Source organism: Rana temporaria, chromosome 6 (genome assembly GCF_905171775.1).
Source record: "Rana temporaria chromosome 6, aRanTem1.1, whole genome shotgun sequence".
In the NCBI taxonomy this organism is placed as follows: domain Eukaryota; kingdom Metazoa; phylum Chordata; class Amphibia; order Anura; family Ranidae; genus Rana; species Rana temporaria.
Genome location: NC_053494.1, coordinates 37,499,983 through 37,522,916, shown reverse-complemented (window position 1 = coordinate 37,522,916; position 22,934 = coordinate 37,499,983). Strand labels below are relative to the sequence as shown.

General features: G+C 45.0%; 1 protein-coding gene across 6 annotated transcripts in view; it reads right to left on the bottom strand.

Moving 5' to 3' along the window:
• The window catches only part of TTYH3 (tweety family member 3), a 204,516-nt gene that overhangs the window by 115,512 nt on the left and 66,070 nt on the right, over positions 1-22,934 (bottom strand). For all 6 annotated transcript variants that reach the window (XM_040356673.1, XM_040356670.1, XM_040356671.1 and 3 more), the window contains exon 2: positions 13,198-13,367. In XM_040356673.1, coding sequence (XP_040212607.1) covers positions 13,198-13,367 — 170 coding nt within the window. The remainder of the gene's footprint in view (positions 1-13,197; positions 13,368-22,934) is intronic.

Here is a 22,934-nt window from a genome sequence, read left to right as displayed (position 1 = left end):
CTCGCAATTCGGCTTCTTTCAGAAACTGGTGACGCGCATTATGCGCCGGGGTGAAGCTTTTGTCATACGTCAATCACTAGTCTCTGAATAGGAACGCCCACTCCCACGGGATTCACTACCCAGAAGCCGGGGGGAAAATACCTATACTAAAAAAATAGCATACTGTACATAAACCTCCACTTTAAGCTAGTGCATTGTTGGTTCACTTACCTTTTTTCCTTTGATTTCCCTTCTAAATGTTTTTTTTTCCTTTGTCTGAATTTCTCACTTCCTGTTCCTCCTCAGTAAGCTGTCCTGGCTGACTCACCCCCAGACAGAACGTGGGGGCAATCTTACTGAGGAGAAACAGGAAGTGAGAAATTCAGACAAAAGAAAAAAAAATATTTAGAAGGGAAATCGAGGGAAAACTGAGCTCCTTCCCCTGCCCCGAGAGGGGGTTGTGTTAGGAGGAGGGGTTTGTGGGAATGTATTCTAGTAGAGGCATAGAAGAAAGAAGATTTGTGCTGGGAGGGGAGATGCGGGTGATTGTGTACCAGGAGCCGATGCGGGAATTCGGGGCTAATAGGAGGGATTGGGGGAATTGTGCAGGCAGGAGAGATTTGTACTAGGACAGGGCCGATCCGCCCTATAGGCTCACTATGCAAGCTACTTAGGGCCCCCCAAAATTACTAGAGGCCCGCCTGGTGCAAAGTAATTTTCGGCCCCTCACCCCGTTTCTCAACTCACTGGCTGGGAGAAGAGGTAAGAAGTCAGCACCCTCCGCTTCTCACATATGTCATTTCCGACAGCAGAACACCCCCCCCCCGCTTCTCAACTTTAATGTGACATGTAATTTTGCTTAGGGCCCCAGGGAGGTCAGGATCGGCACTGTACTAGGAGGTGGAATCGGGTGGTATTTTTTCCATTAATAATGTATTTTTTTGTGAAAATATTGTATAGAATCCCGTCAGGTGTGTGTGTGTGTGGGGGGAGGCCCTGTCAGGTAGGAATCATGGGGCCCCGTACAGCCTAACAGCGGTCCTGGGGGGGGGAGCCATCAGAAGATGGGTACACTGTAGTCATAAAAGGATGGACATGATCAACAATACTCAGGTAGGCCGTGGCATTTAAACGATGCTCAATCCCCCACACCATTACACCCCCAGCCTGAACAGTTGATATAAGGCAGGATGGATCCATGCTTTCATGTCGTCTATGCCAAATTATGACCCTACCATCTGAATGTCGCAGCTGAAACCGAGACTCATCATAGTATTCCGCATGCCTTGGTTGTAACGAGTGGGTATTCGAGTTACTGTTGCCTCTCGAACCAGTCTGCTCCTTCTCCTCTGACCTCAAGAAGGCATTCCCCCACCCTCCAGGCGCTGGATATTTTCTCTTTTTCGGACCAGCCTCTGTAAACCCTAGCAATCGTTGGGTGTAAAGCCTCGTACACACAACCAGTCCATCCGATGAGAACGGTCTGAAGGACCGTTGTCATCGGTTAACCGATGAAGCTGACTGATGGTCCGTCGCGCCTACACACCAACGGTTAAAAAAAACGATCGTGTCAGAACGCGGTGACGTAAAAGACAACGACGTGCTGAAAAAAACTAAGTCCAATGCTTCCAAGCATGCGTCGACTTGATTCTGAGCATGCGTGGATTCAGTTTTGATTCTGAGCATGCGTGGATTCAGTTTTGATTCTGAGCATGCGTGGATTCAGTTTTGACCTATCGGTTAGGATTCCATTGGTTGAATTTAAAGCAAGTTGGCTTTTTTTTAACCAATGGTTAAATAACCTATGGGGCCTACACACGATCGGTTTTGACCGATGAAAATGGTCCATCAGACCGTTGTCCTCTGTTTAACCGATCGTGTGTATCGTACGAGGCCTGAAAGTAACGTTTTTGAAATACTCAGACCAGCCTGTCTGGCACCAACAACCAAGCCACATTCAAAGTCACTTAAAGCCCCTTTATTCCCCATTCTGATGCCCGGTTTGAACTTCAGCAAGTCCTCTTCGCCACATCTAGATGTCTAAATGCATTGAGTTGCTGCCATGTGATTGGCAGATTAAAAAATTGTGTTACCAAGCAATTGAACAGGTGTACCCAATAAAGTGGCCAGTGTGTGTATATTGCTAATAATGGAAATCTGGTTGCTTATGTTGGGTTTAATCCAAGGTTCGCTTTAAGAGAACAACCATAACCAGACATCAGCAGACTCATTCAGTGTTGACTGTCATTTTGGAGGACACTGCCAGCTGCACTCTCTGCCTTCTTATCTAGCTGGGAATAAAGCCCAGTAATTCTGTAATGCCCAAACCTGGCCGCATACTCAGCCATTGCCAAAATGCGTTATCTACCATGTTGTATGTGGCATGAGACCAACTGCCTAAAGTAAACACAGCCGAGACACTTCTAGTACAGGAAAATCATTGTGGGCTGATCTCCAGGTATTGCTCTTTCTCCAGCTCCGCTATGTAGGAAGAGTAGGAATAAAGAGACTGGAAAGAAACACTAAATGAAGGAGTCCCCTTCCTCCACACACAATAGCTTAATATACTCATTTAGTTGTCGAAAACTTCATTATATTTCAGTGGTAAAATCAGTTACTAAAATTACAAACCTTCTGCCTACCAAGGTATCTACAGATATTGGAGAACCAACCTTTGTTCCATCTGGCTCTTTACAGTCGTATTTGGGAGTGTCTACCTGTAGAGCGGCCATTCCCTAGCCAAGCTTTCTAGGGAGTCAGCAAACTAGGACGGATTACTCTAAACCAGTGGTTCTCAACTTTTTTCAGTCAAGGCACCCTTTAAAATTATTTACAGTCTAGAGCAGTGGTTCTTAACCTGGGTTCGATCGAACCCAAGGGGTTCGGTGAGTGAGTCTCAGGGGTTCGGCGGACAGGGCCGCCGGTACAAAGCAGGGGCAGACGGGTGCCCTGGGCGATACCATTTCGTAAAGGAGGGGGGGTGCAGCCGCAGGTAAAGCTCTGCCACGGCCGCGGTCGCCAGCGGCACTGTACAAATTGTGTGCCGAGTGCACTCCTGCATCCGGGACGGTCACCTCCCGGTTCCTTTTCCTGTCACTCCACTTACGGCCGGAAGGGACCTGTGTGTCAGCGCTGCCTGCGATGAGCTAGAGAGACAAGGACTAGTCTCGAGGAGCCTGCCTGACTAGTGGAATTTGAACCTAGCAGACAGTGTGCTAAAAAAGACTACTGAACTTGTTTAAAAGTAAGTAGAACCTGTTAGGAGCATATAATGAAATGGCTGGATTGGGGGGAGGGGAGGAGGCTGACTGAGGTGAGGTGACCAGCACTTTATTAATATAAAATGGCAGATAAGAAAAATGTTTGTGTTATTTTAAATGAGCCTTCTCTAAATAGCAAAAAAATATATATATAAATAAATTGCAGCCTCACTATGCCATCACATGCAGCCTCTGTGCCATCAATTGTCGCCACTGTGCCCATCACATGCAGCCACTGTGCCCATCACACGCAGCCACTGTGCCCATCAAATGCAGCCACTGTGCCCATCACACCAAAAATCATATTTTATTTTTCCAATTAAGAAGGGTTTGGTGAATGCGCATATGAAACTGGTGGGGTTCAGTACCTCCAACAAGGTTAAGAACCACTGGTCTAGAGGCTCCCAATTCTAAAACGTAAAAACTATTCTATTGCCACGTACAGACATTCCGACAACAAAACCGTGGATAAATTTCCGACGGATGTTGGCTTAAACTTGACTACACACGGTCACACAAATGTTGTCGAAAATTCCGAACGTCAAGAACGCGGTGATGTACAACGGCACTAGAAAAGGGAAGTTCAATACCAGTCGTGTTAGAAGAAGTTTGGCGAAAGACAATTTGCGCTTTTCAGCCTCATGCTTTTCAGTCCGTTACAGCGTGACGAATGTGCTATCTCCATTAGAAACGCTATTTTTACCAGACCGAGCTCTTCAGTCTCGTATTTAATTCAGAGCATGCGTGGAATTTTGTGCGGCAGAATTGTCCACACACATGATCAGAATTTACGAGAATAGATTTTGTAGTTGGAAAATTTGAGAACCAGCGCTCAAATTTTTTTTGTCTGAAATTCCGACAACAAATGTCCGATGGAGCCTACACACTGTTGGAATTTCCGACCAAAAGCTCCCATCGAACATTTGTTGTCAGGATTTTCGAGCGTGTGTACGCGGCATTACAGTTTTACATAATGCAGTAACATTCATAAGTCCAAGTAGGACACCCAACGTTCGAGGGGATTTATTCTTCCAAATCAAATACACTTTTGCAAACTGGTACTGACTAGTATTCCAATGTTTCTCTATCATTCAGCTAATGTGACCCCAAAGCTAATGGAGAGGGGCAGGGGAGGGTCAAACAAGGATGGTATGCAGGCAACTGACATCCTTATCAACTGACGCCATTGGCCGTTAGGACGCCAGCAGCTACACGGTTGTAATGGTGCACAAGGAAAACCTATGACTTAGTGCAGTGATGGTGAACCTTGGCACCCCAGATGTTTTGGAACTACATTTCCCATGATGCTCATGCACTCTGTAGTGTAGTTGAGCATCATGGAAAATGTAGTTCCAAAACATCTGGGGTGCCAAGGTTCACCATCACTGACTTGGTGCAACTAAAAGGCAGCCTTCATCCACACACCGGCTTGTATACAACTTTTGGGCAATTTTTAGGCATTTTGTCAAGGCACTCCTGAAGAAACCTTAAAGGGGAGCTCCACCCAAAAGGGCAAGCTCTGCTTGTCTACCCCAACCCCCCCCCCAATTTGGCACCTTGTAAGGGGGGAGCGGGTACATAGTTTCGACAGGTACCCACTCCCACTTCCTGCTGAGTTCACTACTGTCGGCCCATTGAGAAAGCACAGCGCAATTCACACATACACAGTAGAAATCTGGCTGCAAGGCTTCACTGCCGGTTTACCTTACCCAAGATGTTGGCACCAGCACCCGAGAGACAAATCAATAATTGGCTTGGGTAAGGACACCACGGCATCCCTGGACAGGCAAGTGCTTGAATAGTAAAGGTTTCACTTTAAGGCATCCTGAAAAAGGCTGCTCTAATCCAAAATGACTACCGTTTGCCTGAGTGTGGTCGGCTGTGCAAGATCTTTTATTAGATCTTCTTGCCTGCACCGAAAGATTTCTATAACTAATGAATAAAAAAAATAGAGAAGATATCTTGAAACAAGCATAAATTCTTGGTAGAAGGCCACAAACGGTCACCAAATTTAACTGAACTTGTGCAGTTTTGCAAAGAAGAGTGGGCAAATATTGCAAAGTCTAGGACCCGGATTCACATACATCGGCACATATTTATGCCGCCGTAGCGTATCTCATATACGCCGACGTAGCGCAGAGAGGCAAGCACTGGATTCACAAAGCCAGTGCTGCCAAATCTGCGCTGGGTTTCCTAGGCGTAAGTCGTCGTAAGTGGAAGTGGGCGTGAGCTATGCAAATGAGGCGTGACCCCATGCAAATGATGGGCCAAACGCCATAAAGATACGAATAAACGAACGGCGCATGCGCCGTCCCGTGGACGCATCCCACTGCGCATGCTCAGAATCACGTCGGAACTACTCCCCAAGATACGACGGATCACTGCCTACGACGAGAACGTAACCTACGCCTAGTCATATTCACGTACAACGTAAACGACATAAGATACAATGGCTTGTGTTCCCTGGTCCATACCTTTGCATGGGTTGCGCCTCCTATATGGGGAATAACTTTACTCTGGACGTACGACTTACGCAAACCGTGTATATTATGCGCCGGCCGCAAGTACGTTCGTGAATCAACGCATCTCCCTCATTTCCATATTTGAATAGGAAATCAATGGGAGCGCCACTTGCGTCCAGCGTAAATATGCGCCCACGATACGCCGGCAAGTTACGTCGGTCGGATGAAGCCTATTTTAAGGCGTATCTCGGTTTGTGGGCACGGCGCATAGATACGACGGCGCATATTTGCACTTGCGCAGCGTATCTCGAGATACGTCGGCGTAAGTGCTTTGTGAATCCGGGACTTCATGTGCAAAGTTAGTAGAGACAAATCCCAACAGACTAAAGGCTGGAATTAAAAGCAAGAGGTGGTTCAACAAAATACTGACACAAGGGGGCGATCCTTTTTCCGAATCAATGCTTCTGTTTTCTGACATGTTGGGGGTATATCTTTCACTTGGAGTAAATACAGCTGGATAAAACAAAAACTGTGTCTGTGTTCATTTCAGGCTGCAAAGCAACAAAATGTGATTATTTTAAAGAGGGCGATTCATTTATATACCCACTGATATACCTTTGTCAGATAAAGGGGTTGTGAATCAGGATTCCCTAGTTTTATTTTAACTAAGGAAATGTTGCATCCCCACAAAGGGGGGGAGGTGCAATGGTAGATATATACAGTATATTTTTTTTAAAGAAATACATTCTGGCTTTTTTGTGACGGCTTTTGGTTAGTTCTTTGCTCGGAAATCACAAGAGACAGTGAATACAAAAGCCTAAATTGCATCTAATGGAGGCCAATCAAATAAAACCTCAGGTAATATTTTTGCTGTACAGAAAACAATTACCTCCCCCCTACTCTGAAAGTGATCTCTGCCAGCATAAAAGATTTATATCTAACAGAAAGGTCTATGAGTAATGGAAACTCGCAGTAATGGCAAAGGAAAATACTACACGTATATGTGAAATTTCAGGATCGATTAAAAAACAATGCTGCAGCCAAGATAAATGCAGCAAGTTCTCTTTGTAAGACGGTGTCCAAGACTTCAAACCTGCCCTTAAAGGGCAAGCGCACTTGTAAAAACAATCCCGCTCTTTTTACACATCGAGGCAAAACAAGCAAGTTCACAGCTTCTTTATGCTCCTTTTTGTTTAGCAATTTTACTCGCCAGCTTTTCCTGTGATTCCCATTTTTAAAAGTGGTTGCAAACCCATCACAACCACTTTTACCTACAGGTAAGCCCATAGGCGTGCGCACAGGGTGTGCCAGGTGTGCCCAGGCACACCCTAATTACCCTTTACAGCACAGATTCCCCCTACTTCCCTGGCTCCCTCAATCCCCCTGCAGTGCTACCAGCTTCCCTACTCTCCCGCCAGCCGTTGCTGCAAGGATGTTTTAGGATGAGCGGAGGAAGGGGCCGGTAAATATGTCATTGACCATCCCCTTCCCTTTCTGAATGAACATGGTGAGTGATCAGTAGGGTGTGTTTGAGGTTTGGGGGGCACACCCTAATGCAATAGACTGCACACACCTATGGGTAAGCCTAGATTAAAGCTTACTTGTAGGTGCTCGAAATATCTCCTAAACCTACACGGTTTAGAAATATTCACAGAAATGACGGGCGCCGATGTCGGCGCAGGCGCACTTTAGCAACAGCGATCGTGCCATTCCGAAAAGGAGCCTGTGCCTTGACTGGCGGCTCCCGTGTGCATGGTCGTGACGTCATTGCAGCTCCGGCCAATCACAGCCCCAGAGCCACGATACCCGGAAGTAACCCCCGGGAAAGAGGACAGCCGCCTGGGCAGTGTATGAGGACGGCTGCGGGGGCTTCGATCGGAGGGGAGTATTACATAATGGGCTAGTATGCTATGCAAACTAGCTCATTCTGCCTGTCTTGCAGGGTTTTTTTTGCCTTTACTTCCCCTTTAAATGGACTGTTCTCTGCTCCAAAAGCACTCCAAAGTAGCTCCTGTACCTTTTTTGGAGCCAACCTTGGAGCATTTCTGGAAAGCACATTTAACACACTTTAGTGCACAAAAAAAAGAAAAAAATGTTTTGCACATTTGGGGTGCAACTGGGGCACTGCATTTTGCAGCGATTTTACCGTGTTCCATAATCAAGGGCAGAATTGTATGATTCTGCTGGCATTTTTAAGACATCTAGGTGTGAATTCTTAGCAGTTTCTCACCGAATAGAGCCATTGCTCTATGGCCGCGTATGAAAACGGACTGAAGAACCGTTTTCATCAGTCCAAACCGATCGTGTGTGGGCCCCATCGGTCAGTTATCCTTCGGTCAAAAAAATGAGAACTTGCTTTAAAATTCAACCGATGGACGCCTAACCGATAGGTCAAAACCGATGGTTAGTACGCAAAAGCATCGGTTAAAAAGCCGAGCATGCTCAGAATCAAGTCGACGCATGCTTGGAAGCATTGAACTTAATTTTTCTCTGCACGTCGTTGTGTTTTACGCCACCGCGTTGGACTCGATCGGTATATTAACTGATGGTGTGTAGGCACATCAGACCATCAGTCAGCTTCATCGGTTAACCGATAACAACGGTCCTTCGGACTGTTCTCATCGGATGAACTGATCGTGTATACAGGGCTTTAGGGAATCGTATAACTAGGCAAAGACAGGTATACAGGCTTTTGGGAAACCAATACTTCCATTAAAGCGGCAGTTAGACTTTTTATACAAGGTGGCCCATTGCATGATAACGGTCGTCGGTATTCTGTAGCAACCATATACTGCCTTCCATCGGTTTCCATAAATCTAATAGGATTTCTAAGGCCCCGAACACACGAGAGGATCGATCCGCTGAAATTGATCCGCGGATCGGTTTCAGCGGATAGATCCGCTGGTGTGTACGATCCAGCGGATATTTATCCGCGGATATATTTCGGGCCGACCGATTTCCAGCGGATAAAAATTTCTTAGCATGCTAAGAAATCTATCCGCTGGAATCGGCTCCAGCGGATCGATCCGGTGGTCTGTACAGACTCACCGGATCGATCCGTCCAAACCCATCCCTCGCATGCGTCGTAATGATTAGACGCATGCGTGGATATCCTTATATGACAGCGTCGCGCACGTCGCCGCGTCATCATCGCGGCGACACGTCACCGCGGACGGAATTCCACGGGGATTTTGATCTCCTGGTTAGTACAACCAGGAGATCAAAATCCACCAAAGGATTTATCCGCGGATACGGTCCGGAGGACCGTTTCCGCGGATAAATCCTCTCGTAGGTACCCGGCATAAGAGCAGCAACAATTGTGACCAATTGGAAATCAGTTTGCTATAGCTCCTCTGTTATAGATGGAATGTGATTAGTCGCTATTGGTTACTGCACTCTGCGCCTTTTCAAGAGGCCTAAAAATCTTCCAACTCATAAAATAGAAAACTGCATCTGCAAGTCACCAAGAAATCCCATTATGCAGCACTGAAGTTCCATTCTTAGAGGGCTCTCAAGAGAAGTGTTAATTAATTGGTTGTCTAATTAATGGCTTACAATTCAGTGTCTGAGGAAATGTTCTATTTTGAGTTTAGGGAACGACCTCTTCTGGGCTGAACTCTGCAGGCAGGACAGTTCTGAGCCGTTTAATGATTTATTTAACAAGGCTGCACAAAAGAACCGATGACGAGCAGATGGGAGAAGCCCCCGATCACCCCTTCAATGGTCTTCCTTCACTATGACCTGTCCAAGACTCCGCCCTTCTGGGTTTATTGATCGCAGGAAGAGATCAGCTCCTCTACTATGCCTGCTAAGCCCATAAGAGATTCCAAATGACAGCATAAGGTCGTATGGACTTGGCAAAATTGACTTTAATTACCAGATGGTTTTAGGACCCAAGTGTCCAACCTGTGACCCAGATGGTCTTTAGTGTGACACCGAGTAATTAAATGGTTTGGTTTCTTCTACAGCAACTTACAGGTTCCAGATTGTCCATTATTTTTTATGTTTCCCCTCTGATCTTTTATTAGGGATCTTGCCAAGTGGCACAAGTACTTTTTAAAAGGGCTGTAGGGGGCAAAAATGTGTAGGCATTCTTGTGTACAGAGGATGTAATAACAGTTATCACTAGGAATCTCATGTATGTTGTAATGTGTCTCCTAAATAATATGCGTAGGCTGCACTTAAAAGGGGTTCAAAAGCCTGGACATTTTTTATCCTTAACCACTTGGGATCCGCGCTATGGACGAAAGACGTCCACAGCGCGGCTCTCAAGTGCCAAGTAGACGTCTTTGGACGTCCTATTGTTGTCATTCCCCGTGCGCGCCTCTGGGGGCGCGCAGCGGGGAAACAACGTGCCCGGCGCATCGCTCGGGAGCCGATGCGTGTGCCTGGCGGCCGTGATGTCCGCCAGACACCTGCGATCGTCGCTGACACAGCAGGGACGCGGAGCTGTGTGTGTAAACACAGAGCTCCACGTCCTGTCAGGGAGAGAGGAGAACGATCTGTGTCCCTTGTACATAGGGACACAGCATCGGTCACCTCCCCCAGTCAGTCCCCTTCCCCCACACAGTAAGAACACACCCAGGGAATACATTTAACCCCTTCCTCACCCCCTAGTGTTAACCCCTTCAGTGCCAGTCACATTTATACAGTAATTAGTGCATTTTTATAGCACTGATCGCTGTATAAATGTGAATGGTCCCAAAATTGTGTCAAAAGTGTCCGATACGTCCGCCGCAATATCGCAGGCCTGACAAAAAAAAAATAATAAAAAAAAAAAAAACGCAGATCGCCGCCATTACTAGTAAAAAAAAAAAAAAAAAAATGATAAATCTATCCCCTATTTTGTAGGCGCTATAACTTTTGTGCAAACCAATCAATATACGCTTATTGCGATTTTTTTTTAACAAAAATATGTAGAAGAATAAGTATCGCCCTAAACCGAGGGATTTTTTTTTTTTTTTTTTTTTTTTAAATTGGGATATTATTATAACAAAAAGTAAAAAATTGTGTTTTTTTTCAAAATTTTCTGTTTTTTTATAGCGCAAAAAAATAAAAATCGCAGAGGTGATCAAACACCACCAAAAGAAAGCTCTATTTGTGGGGAAAAAAAATGATAAAAATATAATTTGGGCACAGTGTTGTATGACCGTGCAATTGTCATTCAAAATGCGTCAGCGCTGAAAGCTGAAAATTGGTCTGGGCACGAAGGGGGTTTAAGTGCCCAGTAATGAAGTGGTTAATGCCCTGTACACACGACCGGGATTCAACAGCAAAAGGTCCCTCGGAAATCCAGAGGGGGAAACCGAGAACCTGCTCTCTACTTTTTACCCCGTACACACGTTCGGTTTTCGCATCGGGAAAACTCAGATGAGAGCTTTTCCTCTGGAATCCCAACCATGTGTATGCTCCATCTGTCTTTTTCCCCCCACAGGAAAATGGCCAAAAACGGCCATTTTCCACCGGGAAAAAGTCTGCCGGGAATCCCGACGGGAAAAAACCAGAGCTGGTTCTCTTTTTTTTGCCGGCCGATTCCCGTCAGAAAAACTGCGATGGAGCATACACACGGCCAAAAGCTCTCCTCGCAGTTTTCCCGTCGGAAAACCTGGTCGTGTGTACGGGGCATAAGGCTGGGTTCACATATGTGCGAATTGGATGTAAGTTTCACCGCATCCAATTCGTACGACAGGCTAGTGTGTCCGGCTCTCAATGGAACCGGTTCACACAGGTCTGTGGTGGCCATGGAGCGGATTGCAAAAGGGTCCTGTGCGTGTTTGGGTCTGGCTCGGGTGCAAATTCAGGCCAAATTTTGGACCTGATTTGCACCTGAACCGGGGAATAGACACAAGGCACAAACCTACGGCCGCACATATGTGAACCCGGCCTTTAGCATAGACTGCATTAAAATAAAAAAATGTCTCAGTGTATGTATTGCACCCTCACCCCTTTATACTTTCCTGAGTCCTATCTTGATCCAGCACTTGAGCCAGTTCATGTAGGAGAGGGATATTTACATGAAGGGGCGGATATTTCAATGATAGGCAGTGCTTTATCCAATATAGAAAAAGTCGCTCTTCAATTGACTAAACACGCACCGCATGCGTTCAAAATGAATAGCAGATAAAGATTTATCTGGCAGATTTGTTTGGCCAGCGATAAAAATTCTGCCCCCAGCACTGCCCATCATTGAAAAATCTGACCCCTTCTTGTAAATATCCGCCCCTCACCTACATGAGCGTGCCTCGACAACGCGAGATAACAGCCGATAGAAAACTCAGCTCATGCGCACTTCCACCCGGGCACTATTCAATAGGAAGGCACTTCGACAGAACACCGGCCTACACCAGCTCTCTGCTCTCTCTCTCGGCTTACAGGAGCAGCAGCAGAATCCATTGGCTCCTACTGGACCACGGCTCTGGAATGCTCTACCCACGACCATCCGCTTGGAAGAAAACCATCGGGTTTTTAGGGGGGGGAAAAAAAAAATGAAGACCCACCTCTTCTGAAAGACCTGTACAACTCTGGATGCCAGCGCCTTGAGGCGATTAAGTTAGCATTTGTTTGCGCTATACAAGTTTCTCACTCACTCACTGCTGTCAATCTAATCCGGTAATTAGAGAGCTGGGGGTGGGGCTGAGCCGCACTGTGTCAATAGATGCACACAACCGGGCTCAGGAGTGAGCCCACAGGTGTGCCCCCATAGCAAGATGCTTGCTATGGGGGCACACAAAAGAAAAAAAGTGAACTGCAGACTCCGACATGTTTCGAGGGAGTCCCTTCTTCCTCAGTAGCTCTGAGGAAGACGGTACACCCTTGAAACGTGTCAGTGGTTCACTTTTTGTGCCAACTTAGACCATCTGGGGAGCACAGATAGCAGCTCTGGTCATTCTTTTCTGGCCAATGCGATGAGCTTTTTATGCAAATTTGCTTTGCGAGTATAATCCCCTATTTTTCCCTTTAAAACACATGGTGCTTTGGATAATACACTAGGCTGGTGCGGCCTCTTTTGTTTCTTATTATGCAAACTTGAACAACCTTCTGAAACCTTTAAATTTATCATTGCTGAAAGTAATGGAGTGCAATTTAAGTTCATTTTATATTAGGCAGTTCTTCGTACCAGCAATATACTTCCATCAGCGGCCATGGAATGAAATACAACACGCTAGTGGAGCTGAAGGCCATATTTTGTGTTCCTGCTACCAAGAACTCTATTATGCCCTTGAGTCCAGTTATAAGTCACAATCATGTGGTGAGGGCAGCCACAAAGCATTGCTGGGGCCATTCAGTAATTATTTCAACATGAGCTTTACCTTCTCCGAGTCCAGGAATATTTTCCCCCGATCTGCAAGACTACTTGCCTGATTTAAAGTAGCACTCCAGTCAAACTAACTATATATATATATATATATATATATATATATATATATATATGCAAAAAAACAAAAATGAAACGGGATCGGCTTCCAAAAATAAAATAAAAAAATGTGGGTGCTTACCTGCAGACCAGAGTGGCAATGATAACGCACCACGCAGTGCAGCAACAGTCCGCATTTGTGTTCTCTTCTGTTTTCCGATGACGGCAGCAGAACCAGAAGGAATAGAAGAGCAGGAAGATGAGATCTAAAGCTAGGCAGGCTAGTGCAACACAGCTCAATAGCATCAGAGACTGCAAGAAAAAAAAAAAAAAGCCCATTATAGCCATTACATTATAGCCATCTTCACTTCACCATTACAGACCACAAATAAGAAGCAACGTTGATACTACTGTACTTGTATGCCCATACTTTATGGTAATATAAACTTTTTTTTCATACTTTTAACCTTTTAGATCCGTATATGAACTAAATGTATATAAAAATAAAAAAAGTGAATATCTGAGATTTCCCAGAAGGCACAGCTTCTCGAGGATGCCAAGAACAGGCCCTGTGCACCTCTAGCAAGATTTCCAACAGGTACAGAACCCATTCAGTCGTGGACACCATTCATGTGCAAAACATAGTAACCAGTAACTTTAAAAATCAAATACGTAGTCAAACAGTCACACAATCTATGATACATGCTAAAACTGAATCTATCCTGCTAGATAAAGATTCCAATTTTAAATCCTTATGGAGACCTTGGATCAAACACCATTTACCCCCTGGTTTGGACTGTTCACCAATTTCTCCCTGAGAGTTTATAATATGCACCCCGCTACTATGATTACCTTCACCTGATTCTCCAACCATTGGTCCCCCTGGACATTTCTCGCTCTCTCCCCTCTGTGCCCTATTCCCTCTACTAGGTTTATTCTTGTTAATTATCCGATATACCAACTGTAATAGAAGATGCTTTGAATGTTTGGGATTTTTGACCTTCGCACCAGATAAAGCCAAGCCAAGAGAAGGAACTTGTCCCTGGTTTAGCCTAATTTATTGCCCCAGCTATTCTACAACACATTAACTTTATATTTCTTTATAGGTTGATTCAATGCTCCTCATAGATGACATAATTACTGTATATTATATTATTTCAATCAACTTAATTTCTCAATTACTTGTCGTCAAATATCTGCCATGAAGCTATGATTATGACACTTCATGTTACATAATTTTATCCTAGAATTCGCTAGGTGATCTATTTTCATTTACGTTTATAAGAGTTACTTTCCTGAATGATTACCCCCTTTTTCTACTATACCATTGTACATGTTCTGTTAATGGAATATCTATTTCTATTATATTATTGTATATGCTCTGTTAATGGCATTTTGTTGATAATTATAAAATTCAATAAAATATTTCAAAACGAAAAATCAAAATGTGTAGGGCCAGAAAGACACTTTAAATAAAAAATAAAAAACGAAGAAATGATAAAAAAAAATAATGATAAAAAAAAAAAAAAAAAAAAAGGACCATTACGGTAAAAACTGGTTCTCAGAAACCATGAATCAGACTGGGACAGAAGTACAGTTAAATCACACTTATTATTATAAAATAATAAGAAAAGATAAAACAGAGTAAGAGTCTGTTCACACTAGGGCGACACGACTTCCAGCGCGACTTTCAGAGGCGACTCCGACACGACTTGAGCATGAACCACAGGGCTATCTGGGGCGATTTACAACACGACTTGAAGTCGTCTCCAGGACAGGAGACTTTCCAGTGGCCAATCAAACAACAATCAGCTCTAGGGGAGGGAGGAGGAGGGAGAGGTTTGCCTGAGAAATGTATGTTATCTTCCTGGAAAGTCGCTTCAGTTAAGACAGTGATCCGACTTGGATCAGACTTGGATCAGACTTCCATTGAAATCAATGGGTACAAATCGCCTACAAGTCGGATTGAAGTAGTACAGGAACTTCTTTTGAAGTCGGAGCGACTCGAGTCGTGTGTATTAACACCGCTCCCATTCACTTGCATTGTTTTTCTCGACAGCGCAACTTGGGACGACTTCAAGTCGGATCCCAAGTCGCCCCAGTGTGAACCGGCTCCAAGCGTAGTCAAAACATAGCCAGAGTTCAGGAACTGGGTCGGATACTCAGACAAGCCAAGGGTCAGGAAGCCAGGGATGAAGATAGTAGAACAGCAAGCAGGATCAGGAGCCATAAGGGATGTCAGCCAAGCAAAGTCTTCAACAGGAACGCAGGAGAAAGTCTCTGTGATGTTGACCAAGGCGAAGGCAGAGAGCAAGTGAACTGGAAAGCTTAAGTAGGCAGGACAGACGAGCCGGATCATCAACAGGCGAGTCATTGTGGAGAGATAGGAGCTGGCAATTAGACGACAGCTGAGTGGCCAGCTCAGAGAAGGAAGGGCTGAGCTCAGCCCCGACACTGGTGAACTGGTCCTTACAGAATAGGAAGCCAAGTGGCAACCTCAATGTAAGAAGTCCAAATCAGCTTTCATGTTTCTCTCAGTAAATGTTCCTTTAAGAAAATACACATCTATACCCAGAATTTTCTGTACAGCTGGGAAAGGGTTAAGATCTATTGAGTGGGGTATTGCGAAGAGTGGGTGGAATTTATTATCTAACTACACGCAGCTTTCTACTAAAAGCAAGCATGATAGCACCTTGAACGCTTTCTGTAGGCAGAGCTGGGAACTCCTACGTACTGCCACACTGTAACACGAAAAGATTAGCACATGCCAAAAACACTGACTCACAGGCCATTACTGGGCCCCTCACTGCCATTCCCACAGATGTGTTATTACACAGCCATAATAAGTACCCATTATAACAGTGTTTAAGGACAGTCGCAGGAATCCGCTAACAAAACCATTTAAAAACCACATCAAAGGCCAAGGAGAATGTAGAAAACTTACAGTATATGGCTCTGAATATAAACACTTAAACATATCCCATTTGTCTGACACCAACATTTTTAGGAGGCCTGTGTTAGAAGTACAGTCTGTGGACCTAGGACAAAATTTAGTAGTCATGTCACCCAAGATATTGTCATGTCATCCTTACAGGCGACATTTATTCAACAGACCCAAAGCCACCTACCCCAAACTTGCAATTTCCACCATGGCATTCATTTTCAGAAACTAACCGCTTTTAATAAATACCCTTGCTGGTCTGGGGGTACAGATATGGTTGAGGGTAGGATGGTTGGGGGCAGGGGTCGACAATATCCGGGCGCCAGGTCGCAATTGCCACAAGAAATTGTGACCTGGCGCCCGCCGGTAATTAAGGCCGCGGCTTTGCGGCCTCAATTACCGGCCACGGCGGGGAGGTGGGGGCGCACGGAGGCACAGGATCCTGTGTCCCAAGCTCTTCCTTCTGTGAGCTGGCGCCATCTAGTGGTGGCCGTTGGCATTACAAGTTAAACAGCAATTCTAATGTAATTTTTCACTATTTTCACTGCCATCTCCTTCCCTCTAATTAGAACCCCCAAACATTATATATATTTTTTATTCTAACACCCTAGAGAATAAAAGGGCCATCGTTGCAATACTTTCTGTCACGCCATATTTGTGCAGCGGTCTTACAAGCGCACTTTTTTGGGGGAAAAAATAAACTTTTAAATTAAAAAAATAAGACAACAGTAAAGTTATCCCAATTTTTTTTTAAATTGTGAAAGATAATGTTACGCCGAGTAAATTGATACCCAACATGTCACGCTTCAAAAATGCATCCGCTCGTGGAATGCCGACAAACTTTTACCCTTTAAAATCTCCATAGGCCACGTTCAAAAAATTCTACAGGTTGCATGTTTTGAGTTACAGAGGAGGTCTAGGGCTAGAATTATTGCTCTCGCTCTAACGATCGCGGCGATACCTCACGTGTGGTTTGAATACCGTTTACATCTGCGGGCGCTACTCACGTATGTGTTCGCTTCTGCGCACGAGCTTGTCGGGACGGGGGACGTAACTTTTTTAGATGGCTCCTAGATTCCAAGAAAATTTGTCAAACCCTGGTTGGGGGGTGAAAATATGGTGGAGGGGAGGATGGATGGGGGTAAGAGGGAACCCATGTCTGTCAAAATACCCAACCAGTTTCTGCATCCGATTTGCCGCAGTCACTAGCCAACAATTTTCCACCTGACCTTATCGTTTTTCAGATTGAAGGATGAGGTTGGGTGGAGTGGTATCTTCGGGGTTCTTCATGAGCCAGGTGAAATTCACGCCAGCCCCCATTTATGGTCTACCAATAATCATCTATTTTTAAAAGTATTGATGTGCAGTCTAGTCTAAAACATTCTAGAAATGTAACTCTTTGTAGAGAGGGCCAAGACACGCTGGTGCAGACCAATTTTGGTAATCCATTGGAGGGCCAGAGTTTCAACGTTTTTGCCAAAAATGTTTAACCACTTCATTACTGGGCACTTAAACCTCCTTCCTGCCCAGACCAATTTTCAGCTTTCAGAGCCGACGCATTTTGAATGACAATTGCGCGATCATACAACACTGTACCCAAATTATATTTTTATCATTTTTTTCCCACAAATAGAGCTTTCTTTTGGTGGTATTTGATCACCTCTGCGGTTTTTATTTTTTGCGCTATATACAAAAAAAGGCAGAAATTACAAAAAAAATAAAAACACACAATTTTTTACTTTTTGTTATAATAATATCCCAATTTATTTTTCTCAGTTTAGGCCAAAACGTATTCTTCTACATTTTTTTTTTTTTTTACAAAAATATCGCAATAAGCGTATATTGATTGGTTTGCGCAAAAGTTATAGTGCCTACAAAATAGGGGATAGATTTATGATTTTTTTTTTACTAGTAATGGCGGCGATCTGCGATTTTTTTTGTCAGGCCTGCGATATTGTGCCGGACATATCGGACACTTTTGACAACATTTTGGGACCATTCACATTCAGTGCTATACAAATGCACTAATTACTGTATAAATGTGACTGGCAGGGAAGGGGTTAACACTAGGGGGTGAGGAAGGGGTTAAATGTATTCCCTGGGTGTATTCTAACTGTGTGTGGAGGGGGACTGACTGGGGGAGGTGACCGATGCTGTGTCCCTATGTAAAGGGACACAGCATCGGTCTCATCTCTCCCTGACAGGACGTGGAGCTCTGTGTTTACACACAGAGCTCCACGTCCCTGCTGTCACCGCCGATCGCGGGAAGCTGGCGGACATCGCGGCCGCCAGGCACACGCATCGGCTTCCCAGCGATGCGCCAGGCACAGTGGGCCAGATTCACATACAATTACGTTGCTCCTGGGCAGCGTAACGTATGTGATTTACGTTACACCGCCGCAGGTTTACAGCGTAAGTGCCTGATTCTCAGAAAACTTACCTGTAAACTTGCGGCGGTGTATCGTAAATGCGCTCGGCGCAAGCCCGCCCAATTCAAATGGGGCGGGCACCATTTAAATTAGGCGCGTTCCCGCACCGAGCGTACTGCACATGCTCCGTCGGGTAAATTACCCGATGTGCATTGCGCTAAATGACGTCGCACCGACGTCATTTGCTTACACGTTAACGTAAATGGCGTCCAGCGCCATTCACGGACGTCTTACGCAAACGACGTTGTTTTTTAAATTTCGTCGTGGGAACGACGGCCATACTTAACATGGCTTAGGACAACTAGGGCTAAGCCCTAATTTTACGCGACGCAACTCGACGGAAACGACGTACATTTAGATCGATGGGCTGTTCGGGGATCGCCGTAAGTATTCATTTGCATATTCTACGCCGGCCGCAATGGCCTCGCCACCTAGCGGCCGGCCTAGAATTGCATCCTTAAGATCCGACAGTGTAATTCCATTACACCTGTCAGATCTTAGGGCTAGCTATGCGTAACTGATTCTATGAATCAGTCGCATAGTTAGGACAGGCGGATCACAGAGATACGACGGCGTATCAGGAGATACGCCGTCGTATCTCTTATGTGAATCTGGCCCAGTGTTTCCCCGCTGCGTGCCCCCATCGGCGCACGCGGGGAATGTAAATAGCAGGACGTCCACCCGGCACTTGAGAGCCGCGCTGTGGACGTCTTTCTTCTATAGCGCGGGTCTCAAGTGGTTAAGTAGAACTTTAGTCAGAAAATTAAGTCCTGCTAGATCACCTCAGGCTGGCCCCTTTTACAAGTATAGCTATGTAAAACATTAAAAATGCGTGCCTATTCTGTTTAAAATACGGTAATACACTGGGGGTTATTTACTAAGGGCAAATCCACTTTGCACTACAAACTACAAGTGCAAAGTAGCATACAATGAAATAACATTAATACTACGGGTAATATGGAAATCTTTCCTATTGGTTTTTATATAAGTGAAGGCCCATAAACCTATAATGAACAGCATATATAAACAGACTCCGAAGAGTTGCATCTTTTACCTCAGTGATAGATCTACTCTGGTTCACATTAACATAATTGAAGTACAGCTGATGTAAAACATATCCTGAACTCTACAGCATACAAGAAGAGTTTCAGATCAAAGCACGAGGCCTTTTCCCAGGCGAGCACATCTGGATTATAAGTGAACAGGAAAGTGAACGATTGGGTAAATATTTACGCTCCATGAGTCTTCATATTAACCTGCGCCGGTTATAAAACCGTAATGAATTATTTTACATTTCTTTATACTAAGCTCACAGCACGAGAGTAATGAAAAGCAGACGTCTGTTCACTGACTGCAGCCTCAGGAAAAACCTCATGTACAGAATGAGGATACAAATATGTCTTCCCTGGACATTAAAGTGGAATTATAGGGAAACCCTCCTAGTTTTGGATAGAGTACAGAAGGGTTATCACCCCTGTAAGTTTTTTTTTTTGCCATCTATGTACCATTGGGGAGATTTCTCTTCACTTTCTGTCCCTTAGGCAGAACAGGAAGTGAGAGGGCAACGCCTCAAAAGTGAGGCAATCACTGGTGGTCACCAAAACTGGTGCCACGACATGAAGATTTACTCTTTATTCCTGTTCTGGTGACACCTCAAAATTTGGCATTTTCCTTCACTTTCATGGAGAACGGTAAAAAGGGCAAGAGAAAACCAAATGTACCTCAACAGGGACACAGAGAGCAATTCAAATTTGCTATGTCTTCAATTTCCTCTTCACTTTATCCAATGAAAAATAAATAAAATTGCTTTAATTATACCTTGAGGAGGTTAGAAGAAAAATAAAATCACGCTAACCCTGTGATCATTCAAATTAGAATTAAACCAAAGTAACAAATAAGATCACCAACAATGAATTAATAGACGACCCATACATAAATCCATAAACTTAAAAAATGAATGAAAAAAAAAAAAAAACACACAGGGCTAGATTCAGATAGCCCGGCGTATTTTTATGCTGGCGTAACGTATCTCAGATACGTTACGCCGCCGTAACTTAGGGCGCAAGTTTCGTATTCATAAAGAACTTGCGCCCTAAGTTACAGCGGTGTAGCGTATGAGGTTCGGCGTAAGCCCGCCTAATTCAAATCTGGATGATGTGGGCGTGTTTTATTTAAATTTAGTGTGACCCCACATATTTGAAGTTTTTTAGGAATGGCGCATGCGCCGTTCGTGAAAGAATCCCAGTGCGCATGCTCGAAATTACGCCGCAAATCGTAAATGCTTTAGACGTGAACGTAACTTACATACAGCCCTATTCGCGAACGACTTACTCAAACGACGTAAAAATTTTAACGTTCGACACGGGAACGACGTGCATACTTAACATAGGATACACCTCATATAGCTGGGGTAACTTTACGCCGGAAAAAGCCTAACGTAAACGACATAAAAAAAATGCGCCGGGCGGACATACGTTTCTCAATCAGCGTATCTACCTAATTGGCATATTCCTCGCGTAAATCGACGGAAGCACCACCTAGCGGCCAGCGTAAATATGCAACTAAGATACGACGGCTTAAGAGACTTACGCCAGTCAGATTTTGGCCTAATTTCGGCGCATCTTGCTTTCTGAATACAGAAAGAAGATACCCCGGCGCAGCTTTGAATTTAGGCGGCGTATCAATAGAAACGCCAACGTAAATGATTTCTGGATCTAGCCCAAAGTGTTGATACGTGAAACCAAAAGAAGTTAAAGGAGTTGTAACGAAAAAAAAAATGTTTGCCTTAAATTAATGACAGACAGAATAGTGTAATGATTCTGTTAAAAAACAAGTAAATACCTATTAAATTCCTTCATCTATATCACCTCCGGCGTTCTGGTTTCTGTTCTCTCATTCACTTCCTGGTTTGCGGCGCTCGTTCATGTAAGAACATTCATTTCCCAGTATGAACTGCGGCACGCCCAGTAATTCACACCTCCTTGAAGTCTCTAACACGTAGAGAGCGTCCTGCCGCACAGATGTAGTTCCCAGGAGGGGGTGAGCACGTTACTGACCACCGCAGTAAAGCCTCCCTTCACGGTGGTCAGTAAAATCAGACAAGCAGGAAGTGAACAGAACAGAGAAGAAATAGAGCAACTTCTGAGCAAAAACGAACAATGAGGAAGTGAAAAGAGGATTGTCTGCAGGTAAAGGATGCTTATTATGAAAAAAAAATGTTTCCTTTACAACCCCTTTAATGTCCATAAAATTACTAGTGCATATGAGCTTAAATGAATAAACTGAAACACCAGTGCTCTGTGAAGGAAGTCCATATATTGTGCAATATCGTATCCAAAAAGCAATCGCGAAGAATCCACCAATCAGCATAAATGACTACTTACCACGATCCCCCATAACAGAGGATCAATGTATGCCTGTAACCAATCAGCTCTCTCCAAGAATCAGCAAATACAATCTCTGAACAGTGGCTCTCAACCAATGGACCGTCCACAGGTGCACGCGATATGTAGAAATAAACGCTCCATGTAGTGCATTAAACGTATAAAAAAAATATTAAAAACAGTTAATATTGCACTTACAAATGTTGCAGTTTTGTTAGGCCTTTGAGCCTGCTGTGCCGTACTGGGAACCGTATGGAGCACGAGGTTGCGGGTAAGGGAACCCAGCAGTGTAGCCTTCAGCTTTATGCCGGGAACCCTACTGCGTATGCGCACTGTTCCTCTCCCCTACTGGGCCAGCTTACTGAGGAAGAACAGGAAGTGAGAAATTCAGACAAAGAAGTGAGGAGAGAGAGGGGGCGAGGCCGAGCCATGGCTCCGTGTCTGAATGGACACACAGAGGCTCGGCTCGGGTGCTCCCATAGCAAGCTGCTTGCTGTGGGGGCACTCGGCAGGAAAGAGGGTCAGGAGCGCCGAGGGACCCGAGAAGAGGAGGATCTGGGCTGCCCTGTTCAAAACTTCTACATAATGGCCCAGATTCAAGAAGCACTTGCGCCCGCGCAACCATAGGTTACGCAGCGCAAGTGCTTACTTGCTCCAGTGTAACGAGTGCTCCTGATTCAGGAACCTCGTTACACCAACTGCAGGCTAAAATCTGCGCGGCATTAGGCTCTTATGCCTCGCAGATTTTAGGCTGCATTCTTGCGGGGGCCGCTAGGGGGCAGTCCCATTGTGTATCAGCGTGTAGTATGCAAATTGCATACTACCACTGATTCACAAGCTTGCGCGGGCCCCGCGCAAGCCAGGTACGGAGTTTCCGTACGGCTACTTTTAGCGCAAGGCTGCCCCTTCTAATAGTAGGGGCAGCCAATGCTAAAGTATAGCCGGCCTTCCCGCGCCGTGAAATTTGAATTTCACGGCGTTTGCGTAAGTGAAACGTGAATGGCGCTGGACGCCATTCACGTTCACTTAGAAGCAAATGACGTCCTTGCGACGTCATTTGCCGCAATGCACGTCGGGAAAGTTTCCCGACGGAGCATGCGCTGTACGCTCGGCGCGGGAGCGCGCC